Source organism: Podarcis muralis, chromosome 1 (genome assembly GCF_964188315.1).
Source record: "Podarcis muralis chromosome 1, rPodMur119.hap1.1, whole genome shotgun sequence".
Lineage (NCBI taxonomy): Eukaryota > Metazoa > Chordata > Lepidosauria > Squamata > Lacertidae > Podarcis > Podarcis muralis.
Window position 1 is genome coordinate 82,129,365 of NC_135655.1, and position 21,337 is coordinate 82,150,701.

The following is a 21,337-nucleotide window of genomic DNA, read 5'->3' on the forward strand; positions in this document are numbered from 1 at the left end:
TTGAGTGTGCAATAGAGCTCTCCAAACTTTTCATGTTGGTGACACCATTTTAAGACATGCATCATTTCTTGACACAGTAATTCAGTTTTACTAGCAAACTGGAGGTTCAACTAACCCCTTTCCAGCCCCGGGAGGAGAGCGGGGAGCATTCGCGTGACACACCCACAAACTGCGGCTGACATGCTAATGTGTCACAACACACAGTTTGAAAGCTCTGCTGTACAATGTATAGTTTACCTCTCAGTGGAAAGGTTTTTGAAGACCATTCCTTAATGAGGCCCCAACTTGGTTCAGGCTCTGATACTAATTAATTATGGGGTGAAATGAGCTGAGAAATGATTCTGCTCTTTTTCAGAAACTCTTCACTCACTTCACCTGTTTCACAGACAATTACCTGGTGATGTAAGATCAAAAGTTGTGGATAAATCTATAGGTAGCATTGCTGGAAGGCAAAGATGGGCAAACACCCACTCACAGAGGCACAAGGCTGGCTCAAGGTTTGGACCCTTCCTTGGCAGAATGTCCTCTGGTCGCCTTCTTCCTCTGCTGGTGTCTCCTAGAAGGCTAACCTGTTGGCCACAATGGACTAGTGTCTGGTACCAATGCGATGATGAGGATCAGGAAGGTGGATCTCACTCACCATTTAAATTTCCCACAATGCCCTGGAGCAGTGGTAGTTCAGTGGCACTGTGGGAAATTTAAATGTTGGCTCCTACCTAGCCATTTGGTGTCCAGGGCTCTGCTGGGTCCCTGCCTGAGGATGCTGCACATTGATCCTGGGCCTGCAAAGATCCATAATCGAGACAGCCGTTTTCCCTAGTCATGTATTCTGCCTCAGTTTCTGCCAGTCAGGTTGGCTTCCTGCAGTTATTGGAGCAGAATGTACTAAGTTCTAAACCAGATGTGTTATGCTTTTAGGAAGTCCATCATAATTAACAGCAGGAACTGGGGCCTCTGATTTTCTTGTGACTATAGCATGTAGGGAGGTTTAACCATTTCCTTCCCATTGTGTGTCTAACAAAAATCCCTTATATGCCCCAGAAGAATGTCCCTATGGGAGCCATTTGGGTGTTCCTTGGCCTAATTGCAGTGCAGTCGGGAAAATGAATTGCATTTTAAGCAGCAGCTAGAGACTACAGCTATACATATGTTTTTAAAAGAATCTTACATTTAGATTTTTTTACCATCTTTCCTATGGAAATAGAAATGGAAAGAAGAAGTCCCAGCAAAAGAAGAATGGATACAAAAATTTATGGAATATGCAGAAATGGGAAAACTTGCTGGAAATCAAGATAACAAACTTTTTATTAAAAAAATGGAAATGGTTTTTGAATATTTACAAACAAACTGTAAACAGATAAGAACACTGGCAGGATTATTGTAATAACCTGCAGTTTTATAGAAGTATATATTTAAAGTAGCCAATGAGCAAATTAAGTTAATTTGGATACCCAGAAACGGAAAATCTTAAATAAAATATATAAATAAATAAATTTAGATTTTAAAAAATTATTCCTTGTACTTGATGCATTTCTATTCTTACTATCCATACCAATATTCAATCTTAAAACTTATAAATAAAATGCACACACAAAAACACATCTTGTTAATTAAGGTTGCAATCCTACTCTTGCATGTATACTTTACTGAAATCTGTGATGATGTGAAATTTAGCAACACAAAATTGAAAGATACATCAGTGCCAGGGAGTAAAGTTCACCTGAAATATTCTGTAACTTAAGCACATTTAGATAGAGAATCATAGGAACAAAGGCAGCTGCCTTATATCATCTCAGATTATCACTCTGTCTTGCTCACAGTAGCTCTCTGGGTTTCCAGAACGGACATCCCCAGGCTTACCTAGAAATGCCAGGGATTGAAATGGGACCATGCTCTACCACTGAGCTGTGATCATAAGCTTTATCCAAATAAATTAAGGAACAAAAAGCAAGTACAGTGGTACCTCAGGTTACATACGCTTCAGGTTACACACTCCACTAACCCAGAAATAGTGCTTCAGGTTAAGAACTTTGCTTCAGGATAAGAACAGAAATCAGGTTCCGGCAGCGCGGCGGCAGCAGGAGGCCCCATTAGCTAAAGTGGTGCTTCAGGTTAAGAACAGCTTCAGGTTAAGAACGGACCTCCAGAACGAATTAAGTATTTAACCCGAGGTACCATTGTATTCCTGAAGATGCTAGACTTTAGCATCTTCTCTTCTAAAAGATAGCCCAGATAACAAAACATAGTGCTGCAATGAGTCTATTTAAGATAAAATCTTAAAACATTGTGTTATGTGGAAACAATATTCTCTGTGAAATCCAGAAAGGACCCATTCTTTTAGTTACTTGAGATTTATTATCCATCAAGGAAAGAAAGCCAACACGATGCATGCCTTTTTATTGCATAGGAAGATTTTTCCCTCTGGCCAGTCGCCTCACTGCATCTTTCACTTCTTTGTTTCTGAAGCTGTAGATCAGAGGGTTCAGCATGGGGATCATAACTGTGTAGAACATAGAGACCATCTTGTCCTCATCAGCTGAAGACATAGAGCTGGGGCGCACATATATAAAGAAGAGTGTCCCATAAAAGATAGACACTACCGTGAGATGGGTTGAGCAGGTGGAGAAAGCTTTGCGCCTGCCCTTGTTGGAGCGAATTCTCAGGATGGCCGTGAGGATGTAGATATAGGAGACAATGATAATTGAGGTACTCACAATGCCAAAGGTACAAGATAGACCGAAAAGCACCCCCTTGTTGAGTCTGGTATCTGAACAGGAGAGGGATATGACTGCAGGGATGTCACAGAAGAAATGGTTGATCGTATTGGTGTGACAGAAGGTGAGTTGAAAAGTTAAGGTTGTGTGTGTTGTGGCATTCAGTACTCCTAAAAGGTACGGGGCGATTATCAGCTGGGTGCAAACTCTGCGTGACATGATTACTGTATAAAGAAGTGGATTGGAAATGGCCATATATCGGTCGTATGCCATTGCTGCCAAGAGGAAACACTCAGTGGCTAAAAAGAGTCCAAAAAACCACATCTGTAGAGCACAGCCAGTCAATGATATAGCTTTTCTTTTCATGACCAAATCCATCAGCATCTTGGGAGTGACAACAGTCGAGTAGCAGAGGTCTACAAAGGATAAGTTGCTAAGGAAGAAGTACATGGGGGTGTGGAGTTGCAAGCTAATCCTGATTAAAATGATCATCCCAAGGTTGCCAAGCAGGGTGATAAGGTATACTGCTAGGAAAAAAGTGAAAAGAGGAAACTGAAGTTTTGAAGAGTCCGTGAATCCTGAGAAAACGAATTCATGTATTGAAGTATGATTTTCCACAGCCACTTCCTCCTGCACTGTGGTGGAAAACAACAACATTCTATTATGTGGATCTCTCCCCTCTTCCTATTATATCATCAGGACTCCCCTTTTCAATTATTATTATTGCTATTATTATTATTATTATTATTATTATTATTATTATTAACTGGAGGAGGAAAACCTATTGCTCCTTGAACTTCTATCAGCCCCAGCCAGTGTGCCAAGTGGTGAGGTGATTATGGTGACTGGAGATTTGGAGTTGTGCACATCCCTGTTGCAAACAATGCAAGCGGCATGATTTTAGAGCTGCATTTGGAGGGTGGTTTTAACACTAGTGTAAGAGAAGTATTTGTGCATGTGTAAAAAGAAAGAAAGTGGCACCGGCAGCAGTTTTGGGGGAAATGTTAAAGCTGAGGGGTTAGTTTCACCTCAAAGTACCTTTCTAGTACATGCATCAGAATCATTCTGCTTTCCATGCTAGGACAGCTATGTGCATTTTGAACTGCTTAATAGGTATATGCAGTGTGATGTCCTCCTTGATATTTGAACAACAGCACAGTCTTTTGTTTAAGGGCCCAACTAGATGTGATACTGAAGGTATCACTATGTTTCATGCATTATTTTTAAAGGCAAAATTGCAGTTGCAGAGCTAAGGGAGGAGGAGAGGAAGGTGATGACCACAGTGTGTGGAGTGACCCCTTTCTTCCCACATTGTAGTCTTTGACAAGCTTCCCACCCCTCCCAATGAAGCTGCTATTAGCCCTGCTGGAGGATGACTAATATGTTGGAGAAAATTCCATTGCCCTTCTTCAAATGATCTCTTTCTTATGCCTGTTTATGAAGAAAATATTTTCACTCATAAACCATTTGCTTGGTTAACTCAAAATTAGCCCTGGACTTCTTTTTGTTTAAGTTAGTTCTAGACAAGGGTTCAGCATCATGAACCATGCTTTCAGTATCAGTGGCTGCTACTAAAAAAATATTTTAAAAATGCTTTGTTTCAAGGACTCTTTGAGGAGAGTGTAAAAATGCTAGATAGCTGCTGGATTCCTAGAGAGGGAAGCCATGACAGACAAAGAATTTTGCATTTGTATCCTCTTAGAGAATTACCCTCCTGTGTTTATAATCTGGTTGACCTGGGGCATCTTAGCCGAATGGGAAGAGCAGAGAGGAAAGAGAGGCCAGAAGGGTGAAAAGATCTTTCCCTTTTCTTCTCATCTGACTTGGCAAGTCAGGGTGAAGAATGAAAAGATCCCTGGAACAGGCAATGGATGTATGTGGATACATTGCAAGCCTGTAGTTTAGGAAGTGGAATCTGGCCAAAGCCTAATTTGAAAACTCAAATCTAGAAATACTTTTTAACCTACCCATCCTCTTATGACCTTCAAACACTTTTTCCTCTTGCAATTCTTGCATCTGGTTTGTCCTGTGCATCAAGTTGAACCTCCACTATTTACTCCACTCAATACCACAGGAGCAGCTTTCAGTGATGAGATGAAAAGATGGCTGAATATCATTATGATGCCTACAAATTCTTATGTATCGCAGAACTGCTTGTTGTGTGCAACTTAGTATTTCTGAAACTGCTGTTCAGATGGGACTTCCTATTCTGAGAGTTTGAAACTGGGGATTTTGTCCTCCAGAAGGATCAGATATCAGGTGGGAATTGCAATTATCTTAATGGCTCTCTGTAGTAGAAGTCAATTCCACTGCAAATGTCCTTACAAAGCAAAAACAGTACCTACATCCTAAGCACACAGTGCCAGCACAAATAGTGTAAAAAGCAGATCTAGACTACAATCCAGTAGAGAGCATAGTACACTTAAGCCCACTGTTTCCTGCTTGGCAGGGGGTTGGACTCGATGGCCCTTGTGGTCTATTCCAACTCTATGATTCTATGATATAATAAGAATGTAAGACGTCTGTGCTGGATCAGACCAAAGGTCCACTCAGTCCAGCATCCTGTTCTCACAGTGGCCAAGCAGAGGGCTGTGGAAAGCCCACAAGCAAGACATGAGTCTATAGCCATCTCTCTACAGTACATGTGTAAGTAGAAGTGTGACTTCTATTGCTGGATTATGGTGCTGCAACCTAGGCTTCCAGATACAGGTCCATTTCACTGTATGGGACAAAGTCATCCAGTGGCTGTAGCATCTGCCACTCTCGAAAGCTGTTATCCCCTGAAGATGTTCTACCCCCTGCAGGAGCAAAAACCCAGATTCCCTTTACCTCCTTGGAAAAATAGTTGGGGTAAATTTTTATCAGAAAAACTGTCAGAGGTTAAAGGGTTAGGCAGGTCCCACCCCCCAAAGTTGTCTTCCACTGCCCACTGAATCCTCTGCATCTGCATTTGATTTTCAAAGAAAATATGGGAAGAAACTTAAGTTAGATTTAAATTTAATGTGTATGCCAACTTTTCCACATTAAAGGCACAAAACAGAAACCACAATATGTTACACACAATGTAAACATCAATGAGCATTTCATAACAACATATCAGCAATTTCATTTCCCATATATAATGAGTTAAAGAAAATGTTTTAAAACACTTTTGTTAAAAAACCAGAAGTCTTTTTACTGGGTATAGTAGGTGAAGAGATACCAAAAAAAGATTAAAGACTGTTCATGTGTGCAACAACAGCGGCAAGAATCCTTTTAGCCCAAAAATGGAAACAACAAGTACCAACAAAAGAAGAGTGGCAGATGAAAATGATGGACTTTGCGGTACTGGCGAAGCTGATGGGGAAAATATGAAACCAGCATGATCAAGTATTTCAGAAAGACTGGAGTAAATTTATACAATATTTGAAAGACCATTGTAAGTAATTAACAACACTAGTAGGGTTACCTGAAGACTTGTAATGAGATTTTTTTTTACCTTTCTACATTTATTTAAACTTTGAGGTATTTTGTAATGAGTTATATTTGAATTGGAAAATATATAAAGTGCTGTGATATAAAGGTTACTTTTGAAAGCCAAGAGGTGGGAAGGAAGGAAGTCGACAGGCTCTAAAGAGCCAAAGAAGGGAAATGGATTACAATGATGTGATTACATATGTTTAAATGGAAAATTAATTAAAAATATTTTTTATTAAAAAAAAAAACCAGCAATTTCAATAGCAATTACTTTCAAAACATAGTGCATTTCAACTGCAATGTGTAGATAAAACAAACAATCCCCAAACTCAGCAAACATTAAAATGTACACATTCAAAAGTGCCCTCAACAAAATCAGCCCAATCATGGGAATTTCTCGGGCAATTGGTTTGTTAACCCCTCTCACAATTACATTGACTCTCCCCATCTCTCACCTGCATGAGACCCTGGAGAGACCCTGCCTGCTAAAGCAGATAGTCTTGGACCATTTGGAGAAATATTCTGGTCAGCTGCCTACATTCCCGTTGTGTCGAATATGGATGCTATCTTGAGTTCTACTGATGAGGTGGTATGAAAGAACAGGAACATGAAATTTAAAACAAAAAAAATTCCTTCCAGTAGCACCTTAAAGACCAACTAAGTTAGTTCTTGGTATGAGCTTTCGTGTGCATGCACACTTCTTCAGATACACTGAAACAGAAGCAAGGGGTGAGAAGGTGAAAAATGGCTTTGTCATGTATAATGAGATAAGAATCCAATGTCTTTGTTCAGACCAGGTCTCTCCATGGTTTTAAGTTTGGTAATGAGTTGCAATTCAGCAGCTTCTCTTTCCAGTCTCACCCCTTGCTTTTTCCTGTAAGACCTATTGCAGTCGTTAAGAGTCGTCAACAGGCTCATCACAGCTATCTGCCAATCACCCATTCCCACCACCCTTCTGAGTAATACCCCTCCCCACCTTCTCACTATATAGAAGGATCTGGCAACTTCTGTTTCAGTGTATCTGAAGAAGTGTGCATGCACACGAAAGCTCATACCAAGAACTAACTTAGTTGGTCTTTAAGGTGCTACTGGAAGGATTTTTTTTTGTTTTGACTATGGCAGACCAACACGGCTACCTATCTGTAAATGAAATTTAAAGTTGTTCACAAGCAGTTCCTTGAAACTACTAGACCAAGTTAGTCACAAGGATCTCAAAACCCATTGCGATGGGACCAAGTTGTGACAAACTTTAGCAGAACTGGGGGTTTCATATAAACCATGGATGGGGAACTAGATCGAGTCAGCAGGTTGGATCCCTCATCCCCTCAACTCTGTGGACCCAGATGGCTGGGTTGTCAGGTGACTGGCATCTGTTAATGTTCAAAGGAGGTTACTGTAACTGCCAATCTGCTCTAAACATTTGTGAAGTTAGCCCAGAGACCAAAGGTAGACCTCTAATTCTTTCAGTCTGGCTCCTGAGACTCTCTCCAGGACGCACCTTTTCTCCCCTGGGCTTCACCCTGTTCCACATGCTTTTGTCTTGGTGGAATGCATCCTTGAAGTATGATAATGCCTCCTGCTTGCCTGGATAATGTATAGAGAGACATGCACGGTGTTGTAGAAATCTCTGACTTTTGCATGGCTGGATGATACAGCTCACTATATAAAGGTCATCCTGTCTACTTTTCCTTTAAGCCCTGCCCACCATTGGCAGATGGACCCCAGAAGGTTGCCCACAGGGAAATGTAGTTGTTGAGCTGAAAAATGTTCCCCACCCCTGATTTAGGAACACAAGCCAGCTTCCTAAACTGCCTTTTTCCTTAGGCGTCCTGGTTTCTAGCCAACAGTTTTTCATGAAGCTCTCAATGCCTTTCAAATTCTTTCAGTGCCACGTAAATCAATCACCCCAAAGCTTGTTCTAATCTTAAATCACCACTTCTTGAATGTTTAAACCAGATTTTAGCCCCATAACATTATAACAGACTCATTTCCTCATCCTGATTAACCTATTAACCACATGTAACATGCTACCTTCCAGCTATAAATTCTGGTTTATCTCTTATCTAATTGCAAGCCCTACATGAGGAACCTTGAAAATCAGTGTTTTAGCACCTCAAAACCTCCTGGGCTTTGTTTATATTCCTAAAAACCTTCCACTCTTCCTTTTACCTAATAAATTTAATTGAGGAGAGTAACAGAATACATGTCATCAATTGAGTTATCTTCGCTCCAACTCTTGCCATATTCTGCCAGGCTGGCCTGGCCAATGGTCAGGGGTAATGGGAGCTGCAAACCAACAACAATAGGAGGTTACAACGTTGGCTACCTCTGATTCATTCTTTCTTTTACATAACTGAATCTATGCCCCCCCCCCCCGTTCTATAGAAAGCCCTTCCCCTTGATCAGCTGCCTCACAGCATCTTTCACCTCTTTGTTCCTCAAGCTGTAGGAGACCTGACTTAAAAATGGAAATAAGGTTCACATCTTTATTAACTTATTAGATCTAAAACAAAACATAGCTAATTTAACTGCCTTCTTCAAAGCCTTATACTTCAAGGTTAGAACTAGGTGATCGCTCCTGCTGTTTGCTTTCTTTAGTTGACCCCATCCTGGCTCACAACCTTGAATTTGACCTTGAACTGATTATGGCTCATAATTCCAGTCCACCTAAGTAAGTGCAAAGGAGGAAAGCTGTAATTCTTTGGGATCAATGACTACAGTGGTTTTGCATGTTTATGTCTGAATCCACATGCATGTTACTGCTCATGTGACCTCCAACATGCACTTCTATGAGAGGAACGAAACCTTCAGCACACAGACAGAGGTGCATTTGTTTAAATGTGTGTATCCCCTTAACCTTTATTCCTGGTAAATAATTTTCTACAATAAGAAACTCTCAAAAGATCGATTTAATTCAAGAAAAAGACAGACAGTACATAGCTTTTAAACACTGAATTACTGTCATCAATACATTCACACACTCTATTCCAAAGAATAAAGAAATCCTAAAGGTATGCAAAAGGAAAGTGTTGAAGATCAACAGGAAATAGAGATTTATACCTTTCCAGAAGACAATCAAGACACAAAGTCAGGATTATGCTTCTGTGCCTTGTTATGTGGATTAAGCCCTCTCCTTCTTCTATCTATACCCTTGCATTTTGGTTCGACAATAGAGGTGTCTCACCTTCTCCTGGTCTGTGTTGCATGGAGATGCCAACTGAGAAAACTGGTTAGAGTTTTATGTTGTGTAAAGTTGCAGTAAGATGTTATGTTGCTAACTTGCCATTGAAAATGCTTGAGTATATTTTGAGGTCTCACTATGTGAACAGAAGGGGTTCTAGGAGGGAACTTGCTTGCTCACAAGCATGACTTTACAAATTCCCGTGAAGTGTGCTTATTCCTTACAATGTGCTACCATGCTGTTGTGATATATTGTGGGACGAAGAGGATATTGTGATATATTGTTGGATGACTTTCTGAAAGCACAAGTCCTCTCCCTTGGGTTGGGGTTGCACATCCACCCAAGAGAAGCAAGTGTCATTTATTTGTTTGAAGCCATGGTGACTCCCTAAGGGAACTGATAACCTGACCTTGCTGGCTGTTTTTGAGCTAATTCTTCTTGCAAACCAGGGTGCTGCATGTGATAGGTGGAAACTGTGCTGATGATCAGGGGTAGTATTACAAGGGACTGACTGGAAACCATGCAAGCAGGAAATGATCCCACACAGATGAACCAGGTGAAAAGTCTAGGCAAGTACATCTCATACTGGAAAGCTACAAGTGGCAGGATTGGGTAAGAATCTCTTCATAATCTGATGCCACAGGGTGCTAACCACTGTATCCTGCACTTTTCTCTGCCCACAAGAGGAAGCTAACCTAGCCTAGCATCCCTATAATACCCCATAGGCCCTTCTGCAGATCCCTCAAGAATGTATCACAGAGCTCAAGGGAAGTAGGCACTTCATCATCTATGAAGAAGTGAGGCAGTGAGTTTATTTATTTAATTCATGAATTTATAGGCCACACATTCATAAAACAACATAACAAGGTGGAATACAACATACAAAAGCAAGGTTAACAAAGATATCCATTTAAAACATCAATAAATACTGATCGGATTATAAAGGAAATTAATGTTGCAAAGGGCAGGCCCAACAAGGAAGACTTCAAGAGACTTCTGAATGAAGGAAGGGAGGATTTCCGTTGAATCTCTGCAGGCAAGTAATACAATGGGTCAGGGCCTGCCACATTAAAATCTCTATCCCTAGTGGTGACCAACCAACTAAGCCTCAGGGATATGGGGAACCAACAGAAGTTCTCAGCTGGAGGATCTTAGTGCGTGCTGTTTTGATGACAATGATGTCATGCTAGCCCCGCCAAAGACTTGCATGTAAGAGGAGCACTGATCTCACAATTATCACCCACCTGGAAGCACCCAAAGTACATAATTTATGCCTCAGCGGAAATACCTTTCTTCCTCACGATCCTTTTCAGAGCCGCCTTCACCTCCTTATTCCTCAGGCTGTAGATCAAAGGGTTCACCATGGGGATCACCACTGTATAAAAGACAGCAGCAACTTGGTCTTGGGCATCAGCGTCACTTGAGGTAGGCTTCAGATAGATGAAAAGAATAGTGGTATAGAACAAGGTGACAGCCATCATATGGGAGCCACAGGTAGATAAGGTTTTCTTGCGTCCCTCAGATGAGCTGATCCGACGGATGGTGATGAGGATGTAGATGTAAGAGATGAGGATGGTGAGGAATGAACAGAGACCTATCAGGGAAGAGATCACGAATAGCAGGATGTGGTTGAGCATTGTGTTGGAGCAAGCAAGCTTCAGTATTAAGGGTACATCACAAAAGAAGTGGTTAATGACATTAGAGCTGCAGAAAGGAAGACGGAAGGTGGTGTTTGTGTGTATCATGCCGTTGGCACACCCCGCCAGGTATGAAGCCAGTACAAGCCAAATGCAGACCTTCCTAGACATGACAACTGGGTAAAGCAATGGGTTGCAGATTGCTACATAGCGGTCATAGGCCATGGCTGCTAGCAAGAGACACTCTACAGTGGCAAAGACAGCATAGAAATAAAACTGGGCAGCACAGCCAGTGAACGAAATGGCTTTCTTCTCAGCCAAGAAATCTGCCAGCGTTTTGGGGACGATGACAGTGGAGTAACAGAGATCTGAGAAGGACAGGTTGCTGAGGAAGAAGTACATGGGTGTTTGAAGGTGGCGGTCAAGGTGAATCAGTGCTATCATCCCGAGATTTCCCAGAAGAGTGATCGCGTAGATGGTCAGAAACACTGCAAAGAGGGAAATGCGGAGCACTGGGTTGTTTGTGAATCCCGCAAGAATGAATTCTGAAACGGTGGTTTGATTCCATTGGGCCATCATAACAGAACACAAAACCTGTAAAACAGTGGAGAGAAACAATGGTGATGTCTTAAACTTGGTTGAAAACTAACACTAACTTAACTATTGCTGCTACAAACCATACCTGTCGTCATCCTAATCATCCGGTATGATGGAAAATGTGGGAAATGGATATGCAAATTTAGGGATTTAAAAAATGTATATATTCTTTATTGAAAAATAAAAAGGAATGTGTATATAATGTATTTCTTGAGCATTTTACATCAGTTTAGATGAACGTTGGATAAGTGATGCATAAATGTTGGCAGGTGCCCGTCATTTCCCTAGGCAGGAAACAAAATGCTATGCTTGTGTGTGCATTCATTTATTTATTTTACATCATTTGCATACCAGCCAGTTAGCAATGTCCTCTGGATGGTTAACAATAAAAGTTAACAATGACCAACAAGTAACTCTAAAAGAAAACAGAATAAAACTACAGTACAAAAAATAACTAGAACTAGCAAGAGCAAAATATACCTTAACACACACAATCATAAAGCACTAAGAAGTATCAGAATCATAAAGATACGCTTCCTAAGTGTGAAAGACCAAAGGACTCAATTCTAGCTTGATCAGGCATTTAAATCTTCAGGATTTTATCCAGCTAAGCTACTGGGGCCATAGATTTCCATAGATCATCTGCTCTATGATTAAAGTTGGATGCTACCTTTAATCTTTTAAAACATTGTTAAGGCAATAATATTCAGTATCAGTATGCAAATTTAACATGTTTACACCATTTGGTTTGCAAGGTAAATTTTGCCAACCCATGCTCACCTGCTCTTTATCTGATGTCATATGTGAAACTGAGCGTGGAGCTAGGAAAGAAGTGGCTGGACAAAAAATGGGGTTTGCAGGCATCTGCACAAAGCTCAGCCCTTGCCTAGAGCTGAGTGCGGTGCTTTGAAACCCCAACAACCACCTGGTCGTCGGGGCTTCAAAGCACCACACAGAGCTTTGTGTGTCCTGGTTATCATCTGATCATGGGGGCTTCAAAGTACTGCACAGGGCATGTTTGCACCTGCAAGGCTTACTTTCAAAGCATGTGGGTTGAATGTGGCTCATGCGGGTGGGGGAGATTCAGTTCTGGCTTGTTTTATTTATTTATAAAATATATATATATGTGCTGCTATATTATTTAATTCAAAGCAGTTTGCAATGATATCTATATATAATAAAAACACTGACACTAAAATTTGTTGGCCAGATCCAGTTCCTCAACCCTGTTTTACAACTTATTTCCTCCCCTTCAGTTCTTACATTCCCTTTGTAAGAATCTGTTACTCAGAACCTAGGAAACAAACTTCTGCTCTTAAGGGAACAAATCCTCCTCTACATTTGGGAACTCAATTCTCCCTGTTATACTATACAGTTTCCAGTCTGAGCAAATGAAACAAATAAATGCATATGACTTTGCAGTGTGCCAGTGAGGAAAGTCAACCCTGGAGTCCATTTTAACTGCTGAATAAGATACAGTGGTACTTCAGGTTAAGAACTTAATTCGTTCTGGAGGTCCGTTCTTAACCTGAAACTGTTCTTAACCTGAGGTACCACTTTAGCTAATGTGGCCTCCTGCTGCCTCTGTGCCGCTGTCACACGATTTCTGTTCTCATCCTGAAGCAAAGTTCTTAACCCAAGGTACTATTTCTGGGTTAGCGGAGTCTGTAACCTGAAGCTTCTGTAACCCGAGGTACCACTGTAATAGGCTGATGTGCTAATAGAAGCTAGTCCCCCTATCCTTCCCACATGGGTGTCCTCTAATTCGCCTTGCAGGGTTGACAGAACACTCAGAACAGTGTATGGGGAGAAAGGGGGAGAACATTCCTTTGGACAAGCAGAAGGGCTTGCACTGATCAGAAAATTAAGTTAGTGCAATGTTCTACCCAAAATCTACAACTTTGCTTTCTAAGGACGATACTTAGACATAACAAAACAGAGTCACTCACTAATCTGACTAGAATTGGTGCTCTAACTTTCCTCAGTTTTCTGCCTCCATCACCTGGCAGATTGTGTAAGGGCTGTTTTCTTTGGTCTTGCTAAAAAAATATTTTCAAACTGCATTACCTCTTTAGGTTGTTAATCTAGAGCCAGTATTAGAGATATTTAAACTTACCAGGTTGTGTTCTTGTCTGGTTCTGAGATCTTCCCTTATGGGCTGAGTGTTTTGCTTATTCCTGCACTGATTTTGGGTTCTGGTTCTGGGCGTAGCATCTTTGTCTCTTCTATGGAAAGAAATTCTCCCTTCGCTCCATGCTTTTCTACCTCTACCCAGTCATAAATTTCTGAAATCTCTGCATGCAAAGCAAGCTGCTTCCTACATATGGCATTGCATCCCACAGACAGGAGCCTTTATATTGAGAATTTGCAGCGTGGGGACCTGTTCCCTGGGGATTTTCTGGTCTTAGAAGCACACAGGGGCAAAAGTGACAATCATTGGAGTGACAGTCAATGATTAGTCTGCTTATGTGGAGATGAAAGGAAAACAAATTAAATGTCCAGGTTTGATTTTGGAAGCTTCAGCTAGTTCAGACTGCAGCTGCCAGAACTCTGAGGGGACTAAGGTGCTTAGATTCTGTTAACACCATGACTGTACTGGTTGATGCTTTAATTCCAAGCCCAATTCAAAGTGCTGGTTTTTTATCTTCACATTTTATACTGGTTTGTGCCCAAGCTATTTCATGGTCTTCCTGCACCCATATCAGCCTGCTTGCATGCTGAGATCTACAACAGAGACCTTCCTTGTGTGCCCACTACCTAGATCAGTGAGGCTGATCAACAAGGAAAAGGGCCTTTTCTGTGGTGGCCTCATGACTTTCAAACTCCCTGTCAGTGGACAGGCTCCCATGCTACAAGCCTTTCAGAAGACCATGACATGACATATTTATGATTGATGTTTAATGCTCTGGATTGTGGCTTGTTATTGCTCTACAAGGTGTTTTAACTGACTGACTGAAAAATTTTATTGGCTGTTATCTTGTGGGGAGGGGTGGTTGATGGTTTTTTATTGTTGATATTTTGAAAATTTTGTTGTTCTAGCCTATCTTGAATGGGCATTTATTATTTAAATTTGTATGCCGCTGCTTCATATAAATCTGTCCAGGGAGTTCACAACAGAACAACAAAAATGCATGTCATTACGTCACTACAATGCAAAGCAAATACAAAATCATTTCAAAGCATAACAGCAAGCTAACAAATAGCTCAGTTTGAGTACTAGGAACATTTTATATTTGAAGTCATCATAAAAGAAACGATCAGTTAATAACAAATATGACCAACATTCCAGCATGCCAACAATAATATAACCAGCAACCACTGTGTGGCAGTACTATACCAAATGATACAAAAAAACTGAACCAAGTGTATTAAAAGTTTCATTAAGACTATATTTAAAGAAGTGAACACAACTCCTAGCAGCTTATAAAATACATAGCAATTAAAATTAATAAATACAAAGCAATGAATAAAGGATGTTTAACAGAAAGTAGCCAATTAAAGTATCTAATTTAGAAAAGAGGTAGTGAATCTTTGGCCTTTCGGTTGTTGTGGAACCACCACTCTCATCAGCCCCAGTCAGCATTGTCATGGTTAGGGATGACGGGAGATGTAGTCCTGTTCTATCTGGAGGGTCACAGGTTTGCCTGTTTTAGAGGTACTGCTACTGTATTATATTGAACTGCTGCCCTCAATGTGCTGTTAGGTACTAAAAACTATTTAGATCAGTGATCACTTGCAAAACCAGTGTGTGTGTTCCTAATGCATTGTGATGCTACTTATAAATAGGAATTTGAGAACATTCCACCATTAAGAGAGAGTGTACCATGTAAATATAGACTCGGGATGGATGAATCAGTCTACTTTCAATCTCTTTCTGTTTTCCATCTAATTTCTACATTTATTTTTTTAAAAAAAGCATAAGTAAAGGTAAAGGACCCCCGGACGGTTAAGTCCAGTCAAAGGCGACTATGAGGTTGTGGCACTCATCTTGCTTTCAGGCTGAGGGAGCCGGCATTTGCCCACAGACAGCTTTCCAGGTCATATGGCCAGCATGACTAAACCGGGTGCCACTACTGAGAAGGCCCTCTGCCTGGTTCCCTGTAACCTCACTTCTCGCAGTGAGGGAACTGACAGAAGGCCCTTGGAGCTGGACCTCAGTGTCTGGGCTGAACGATGGGGGTGGAAACGCTCCTTCGGGGATACTGGGCCCACTCCTGCTCATTAATTGTTGAACAACAAACAGTGATGCAGCACCAAACTATATGATAAAAATCATGTCTCATTCGGACCTAAGGCAGATTGGAGACTCTCCAGGATAATGCTTACACAAAGACGATTTTCAAGCATTGGGACAGATGAGGGTAATTGCTGGCTTTAGATAAATCTCTGCTATCATTTCTGCAAGCTGTGCTTCAGCAAACAACCTCCCCCTCCACACCAATCACACTTCATGTACGGTACCCCGCTTTTATCCACTGAGCTGCAACAGCTTGGTGCTGGACCAACACATGCCCCTCCTATCTTCCATAGTTTAAAATGTGAACTAGGCCCCTGTCAAGAATCCTTGGCTTTGTGCAGTGCTATTTTTCTATATAAAAAAAGCTTGTTCTCTTTATGATGGCAATGGTACCCCCCTGAGAGGTGCCAGAACTGAGTTCCAGTGATTAATGGCTGGAAAAAAAAGCCCTATGTAAAATGCAATATTATCTTACCATACATTGTTTTTATTACATTTTCATTAGCTGCCCTGACAGTGTCAAACAGGTGGGAAGCATGATCGTGTTGAAGGTATAGGATCAACGTAATGGGTGGAGTCCAACATTCTAAATGAACATTCTATTAGTGCAAGGATTTCTGATTGTGCAACGAAACTTTATGCCCCCCTCTTCTCCCCCCGTCCCCTCCCAAATTCTTTTGGGGGTTCCCCCAACCCTCCAGAGCAGGTTGGGGGAGGGCAAATGGCATATAAGAGACAGGAAGAAGAGCGAGGGAAGTCCAGCTGCATGAGCAGAAATCCTTGCACTGACGGGACAGGTTAGTTGTATACAACCCAAAATAAATAAATAAATAAATATTTGGGGAGTGTCACTAAATCATCCCAGTTGTGCTTCACATTCCCCAGTGGCAAATCTTTCAGATAGTTGTAATTTGGCTCGCATTTGTCTTCACCATGTAATTGGTAGGAATCAATGTTCATATGGGTCTGTAGTCCTTTAGGGATAAGGTCCCAAAGCCAAGACTTTCCTCGATGGGATCGTCTTCTCCTTCTTAGTTCCAAAGAGAGCAAAAGAAACAACATCATTTTGCTGTGATTATGGGAAGCTTCAATATTATTTTGAGGTTTTTTAATTTTCTTACTCTGGCAGAAGCATTTTGCTGTGCGCTCCACACAGAGAAACCCATCAAGCAATCAGCATTAAACTGGAAAGAAACATAATGACAAAATGCTGAAGATGCAACTGAACGGAAAGAAAGCAAGTACGTTCTGGTGCATTTCTAAGTCTAAGCAATGTAAGAAGCACATGGTGGTTACTAGCAGGCTAATTTTTAAGCAGCTCTGTGTTTTAGCTTGCTGGAATATGCTTTAGTTACCAATATCCCCACAGAGGCAGCTGTGAGAGAAGCGGGTTTTTTTTTTAAAAAAAATGAACTAAAATGAACTGATTGGATATTTAGAGAAGTACTGAACAAAAGTCTACATAAATAGCATGAGTGATGCTTCACAAGACCAGCTCAAATAAACAGCTGTTAAGGGGAAGATATAGGACCTACACAGTAGTTTTGAAATTTCCTACACTGCTTGTCTGATGATGAATCGTCATCCTATAGAGAGCTCATTCCCAGAGTGTGGATCTTTTGGTATCCAAAACAGAACCACATGAAACATGAGGGAGGTACTGGCAGACTTGAGGAAACCCCAAAGTTTTCTGGAGGACAAATAATATTTAGCAAACGTCCCTAACTAAAGGGGACAGAGCCCTCCCAAACAACCCTGTGACATAGGCATGCATGGTGGACATGGAATGCTGACTGAATGTTGGGAGGGGGAGACAAAAAACCGGGTGGGTGAGGTGGGGAAGGAAACTGGGTGAGGGAATGCTGATCAGGAATACTGCAGACTGCAACACTTTGTTGCTGACCCCACATGTGCATTTGTACCAAGGAAACATTGCAGAGGAATCCACACAAAATTCATTCAGGGACCAGGTGAGTTGGGCTGTACTGCTTTTCCACAAAAACTGAAAATGCAGCTTTGAAATGTACCCAAGAATACTTGGCTGGAGCTCACTGGGAAGGTGTGTAATGGTGGAAAAGCCGCCTTGGAAAGAAGCTTGTATGTCATTCCTTGTTAACTGAGAAATGCCAGGATTCTATGGAATATAACTGAAAAACCACTCATCTACACGAAGATGCAGCTAGAATATTGAGATGAAAGGAAACAAATTATCTACTTAGGCAGTGTTAGGTAAGGTGGCAAACTGATATGAAAATGCAAACGATCACCAGGTAGAAAATAAACCATGTTTACTTGGAAGTAAGTCTTATTTACGTCAGTGGAACCTCAGAAGAAATAGTCTCAAGATTTCAGTTTTAGGAATTAAACTATTTTTTTTGGGGGGGGGGTTCTTTGCTGAAGAGGTATTTTAATTAGTTTCAAAAGAGTAAGGTATACAGCATTATTAAAATTAGTGAAATGAGAGTAAATGTGGGGTGTCCAACTCAGGATGAGTTTAAGTGGCTGAAGTATTGAGGGACTTCATTCTGTTCAGACCAGGATTTTTTGGAAAAAAATGTTTCGTGTATATAGAACTTTTCAAACCTCAGGCTATTTTGACTTCCATATTATAGAATTGAAGGGACCCCAAGGGTCATCTAGTCCAACCTCCTGCAATGCAGGAATCACAGCTAAAACAATCCCTAATAGATGGCCATCCAACTTCTGTTTAAAAACCTCAAATGAAGCAGAATCCACCTCTTTTTGAGATAGTCCATTCCACTGTAAAACAGCCCTTACTGTCCGAAAGATATATACTGGCACAGGCTGAGTGCCTAGTGATGAGCACAGCTGGGCTTGAATTCTAGCAAAGAACGGCACTTGCTCACCTGTAAAAAGTATGTCTCTTGCTTCTGGTTGGCATGCACACATTATGTTCTGTAGCACAAAGTACCTTAAAAACCACAATGGTCATGAGTTTAAGCAGGACTACTGCTGGAGCTTCTGTCCATCAGAATTGCAAGGGTAAGCAGATCAGCAATCATATTTTAAATGTAAATACTACATCCCTTGACAAAGAATAAATCATGAAATATTTCTGGACTAAATGATATTGCTAAAAAAGAAGTCCTGAAACTGTCCTGGGAAAAGACAATTCCACAACACAGCTAATTTTGCCCTTATTTGATGTGTATTCAGGTTCAGACCAAATCACCTGTCTATTCTGAGGTTTTGTGAGCTACATGGTAGTGATCATAGTTCTCTGTCACCTCTGTCCATGACTCTTAAGCAGTAAATTAGAGAAGCTTATTCATGAGCCAGTGTGAGCTGAGATCTGATGCCCAATGTGTCCTAGACAATTGATTGCCTTGGCATGACTCCATGGTTAGACCTTTGTCTAGAACCCCAGTCAAGTCTACAATTCATAACTCTGGGTTATTCACTGTAAACTATGTGATTCTCATACTTTACCAAAATATTTTTATCTAGGTATCATAGGTGATGCTGAAGCAGCCTGAAAGTTTCTTAATGCAGACAGAGCATTATGCTACCACTTCAGCTACATCTGAAGAAATCTGCTTCTTCATTTTCCTTTGACAGAAAGTTAGAGGGAGCCCCATCATCATCTAGATACAAATATCTGAGTTTTGTAAAGGAGAAAAAACACTAATTGTTAATGTTCATCTGCTCTCCATAGGGTCACAGTATTGTAAAAGGAAAACAGCACACTGGTGACTGATTTAATATTGATGGGGTTTGACTGACTTTCAGCAGAACAAAACCTACTTCTCCTCTCCCCAATATTCTGATACCACACCAGAGAGGGACTTTCTCCAGTATGCCTATCTTGAGATGTTAAAAGGAAAAACAATATTGACTTCTGTGTTCTTCCCCTCTCCACAGTGTCACCATGATGCAAACGGTAAACATCACATTGGTGGACAGCTTCCTACTCACAGGGCTAACAGACCTTCCTCAGGTGGAAATTGCCCTCTTTGTGATCTTCTGTGCTGTCTATGCCACCACCCTGGTGGGGAATCTGGGCATGATTCTCTTAATCAGGTCCAGCCCACAACTGCAAACCCCCATGTACTTCTTACTTGGCAACCTGTCTTTCTTGGACATCTGTTACTCCTCATCCGTCACCCCAAAGTTCCTAAGCAATCTCTTAAAGGAGAAGAAAGTAATTTCTTTTGCTGATTGTTTTACTCAGCTTTTCTTTTATGGTGTATTTGCCACCACTGAGTGTTACCTGCTGGCAGTGATGGCCTATGACCGCTATGTGGCTATCTGCAACCCATTGCTCTACTTAATCACCATGTCCCAAAGAAAGTGCATTGAGCTAGTTGCTCTTTCCTATGCAGCTGGGACAGTAAATGCTTTGGTGCACACTGTTGCTGCATCAAGACTATCCTTCTGTGGACCAAACATCATTAATAATTTTTACTGTGAAATTCCTCCCCTACTGGAGCTGGCCTGCTCAGACATTAGTCTCAATGAAATCTTGCTCTTTATCTTTGTTGGGTTCAATATAACAATAACCATAACAATTGTTCTCACCTCTTACACCTACATCCTAGTCACTATTTTAAAGATAAAGTCCACTAAGAGCCAACAGAAAGCCTTTTCCACCTGCACATCTCACCTCATGGTCATCACCATCTTTTTTGGCAGTGCTAGCTTCATGTATGCACGTCCCAGTTCTAGGCAAAATCACCACCTTGACAAAATGGCTTCTGTCTTCTATGTAGTGGTAACTCCCATGCTGAACCCCTTGATCTACAGCCTGAGGAACCAGGAAGTCAGGAGTGCCTTCCGCAAAATCCTGGGAAGAAAAGCTGCTTCTCAGTCTAGGATGATACCTTCCATACAAGTTAGACCTTCTCCAGATTGCAGGAGATAGCACTACACGTAAAAGGATGGTCCACAACATTTTGTCTCATAACATGCAAATAAAACTGCTCTGCTGTTCGTTTATTCCAACACTTACAGTTTAAGCATGTGTAGCTGCTGATCTACCAGCATGGCAGCAAATCCTCCTCTTCTTCAACAATGCCTTTGGAATATTGCTACATCATGGTATAGCAACATTCAAAGCTGCAAGATTTTCTTGGGGCAAGTGTCTCGAAACACACTTGCAGATTACTTCTCCATGTTCCAGGAATAAGCTCATCCAGAACATGAACGACTATGAGAACTTTAATTATGCCAAGGTCAGGGTTTCCCATGGTGACCCTTGCTCTATCCTTCCAGAGGACAGACTGCTGTCTGCCTGGGAGAGCTAGCCCCAAACTAGCATGCAGTTCACAATACTCAGGGACACAGCAATACTAACATCTGTTCATTTGGTCTCGCTAGCGGAGTGTCCTCGTAAGGTACACAGAGAGCAACAGAAATGAGAACACCACTTTGCCAGAAATGAAGCTTTAGTCATAAGTATAGCAAGTGGTACTTTAACATTAAACTGTGAAGGCAACCCCAGAGATGGGGTCTAGAGAGAGTGTAAATATTTTGGATGGCAGAGGGTGGGCGATTT

The 21,337-nt window shown here is 41.2% G+C and overlaps 4 protein-coding genes across 4 annotated transcripts in view; 2 read left to right on the plus strand and 2 right to left on the minus strand.

Annotated features, from left to right (window-relative positions):
- Positions 1–21,337, plus strand: part of LOC114601534 (apelin receptor) — a 492,419-nt gene that overhangs the window by 71,632 nt on the left and 399,450 nt on the right. The gene's annotated exons all lie outside the window — the stretch shown is intronic.
- LOC114601554 (olfactory receptor 5G9-like) lies at positions 2,397–3,338 on the minus strand. The gene has a single exon (XM_028738805.2). The coding sequence runs from the start codon at positions 3,204–3,206 to the stop codon at positions 2,397–2,399; it is 810 nt and encodes a 269-aa protein (XP_028594638.2). The 5' UTR covers positions 3,207–3,338.
- Positions 10,467–11,595, minus strand: LOC114601548 (olfactory receptor-like protein OLF1). The gene has a single exon (XM_028738792.2). It carries the CDS (start codon positions 11,565–11,567, stop codon positions 10,620–10,622), a length of 948 nt encoding a protein of 315 aa, XP_028594625.2. The 5' UTR covers positions 11,568–11,595; the 3' UTR covers positions 10,467–10,619.
- LOC114601568 (olfactory receptor 5AP2-like) lies at positions 19,733–20,706 on the plus strand. Its single transcript, XM_077928638.1, has one exon. The coding sequence runs from the start codon at positions 19,847–19,849 to the stop codon at positions 20,702–20,704; it is 858 nt and encodes a 285-aa protein (XP_077784764.1). The 5' UTR covers positions 19,733–19,846; the 3' UTR covers positions 20,705–20,706.

Bases quoted from the DNA above. Each gene is read 5' to 3' on its own strand.
- LOC114601554 (XM_028738805.2), bottom strand. From the start codon at position 3,206: ATGATCATTTTAATCAGGATTAGCTTGCAACTCCACACCCCCATGTAC.
- LOC114601548 (XM_028738792.2), bottom strand. From the start codon at position 11,567: ATGATGGCCCAATGGAATCAAACCACCGTTTCAGAATTCATTCTTGCG.
- LOC114601568 (XM_077928638.1), top strand. From the start codon at position 19,847: ATGATTCTCTTAATCAGGTCCAGCCCACAACTGCAAACCCCCATGTAC.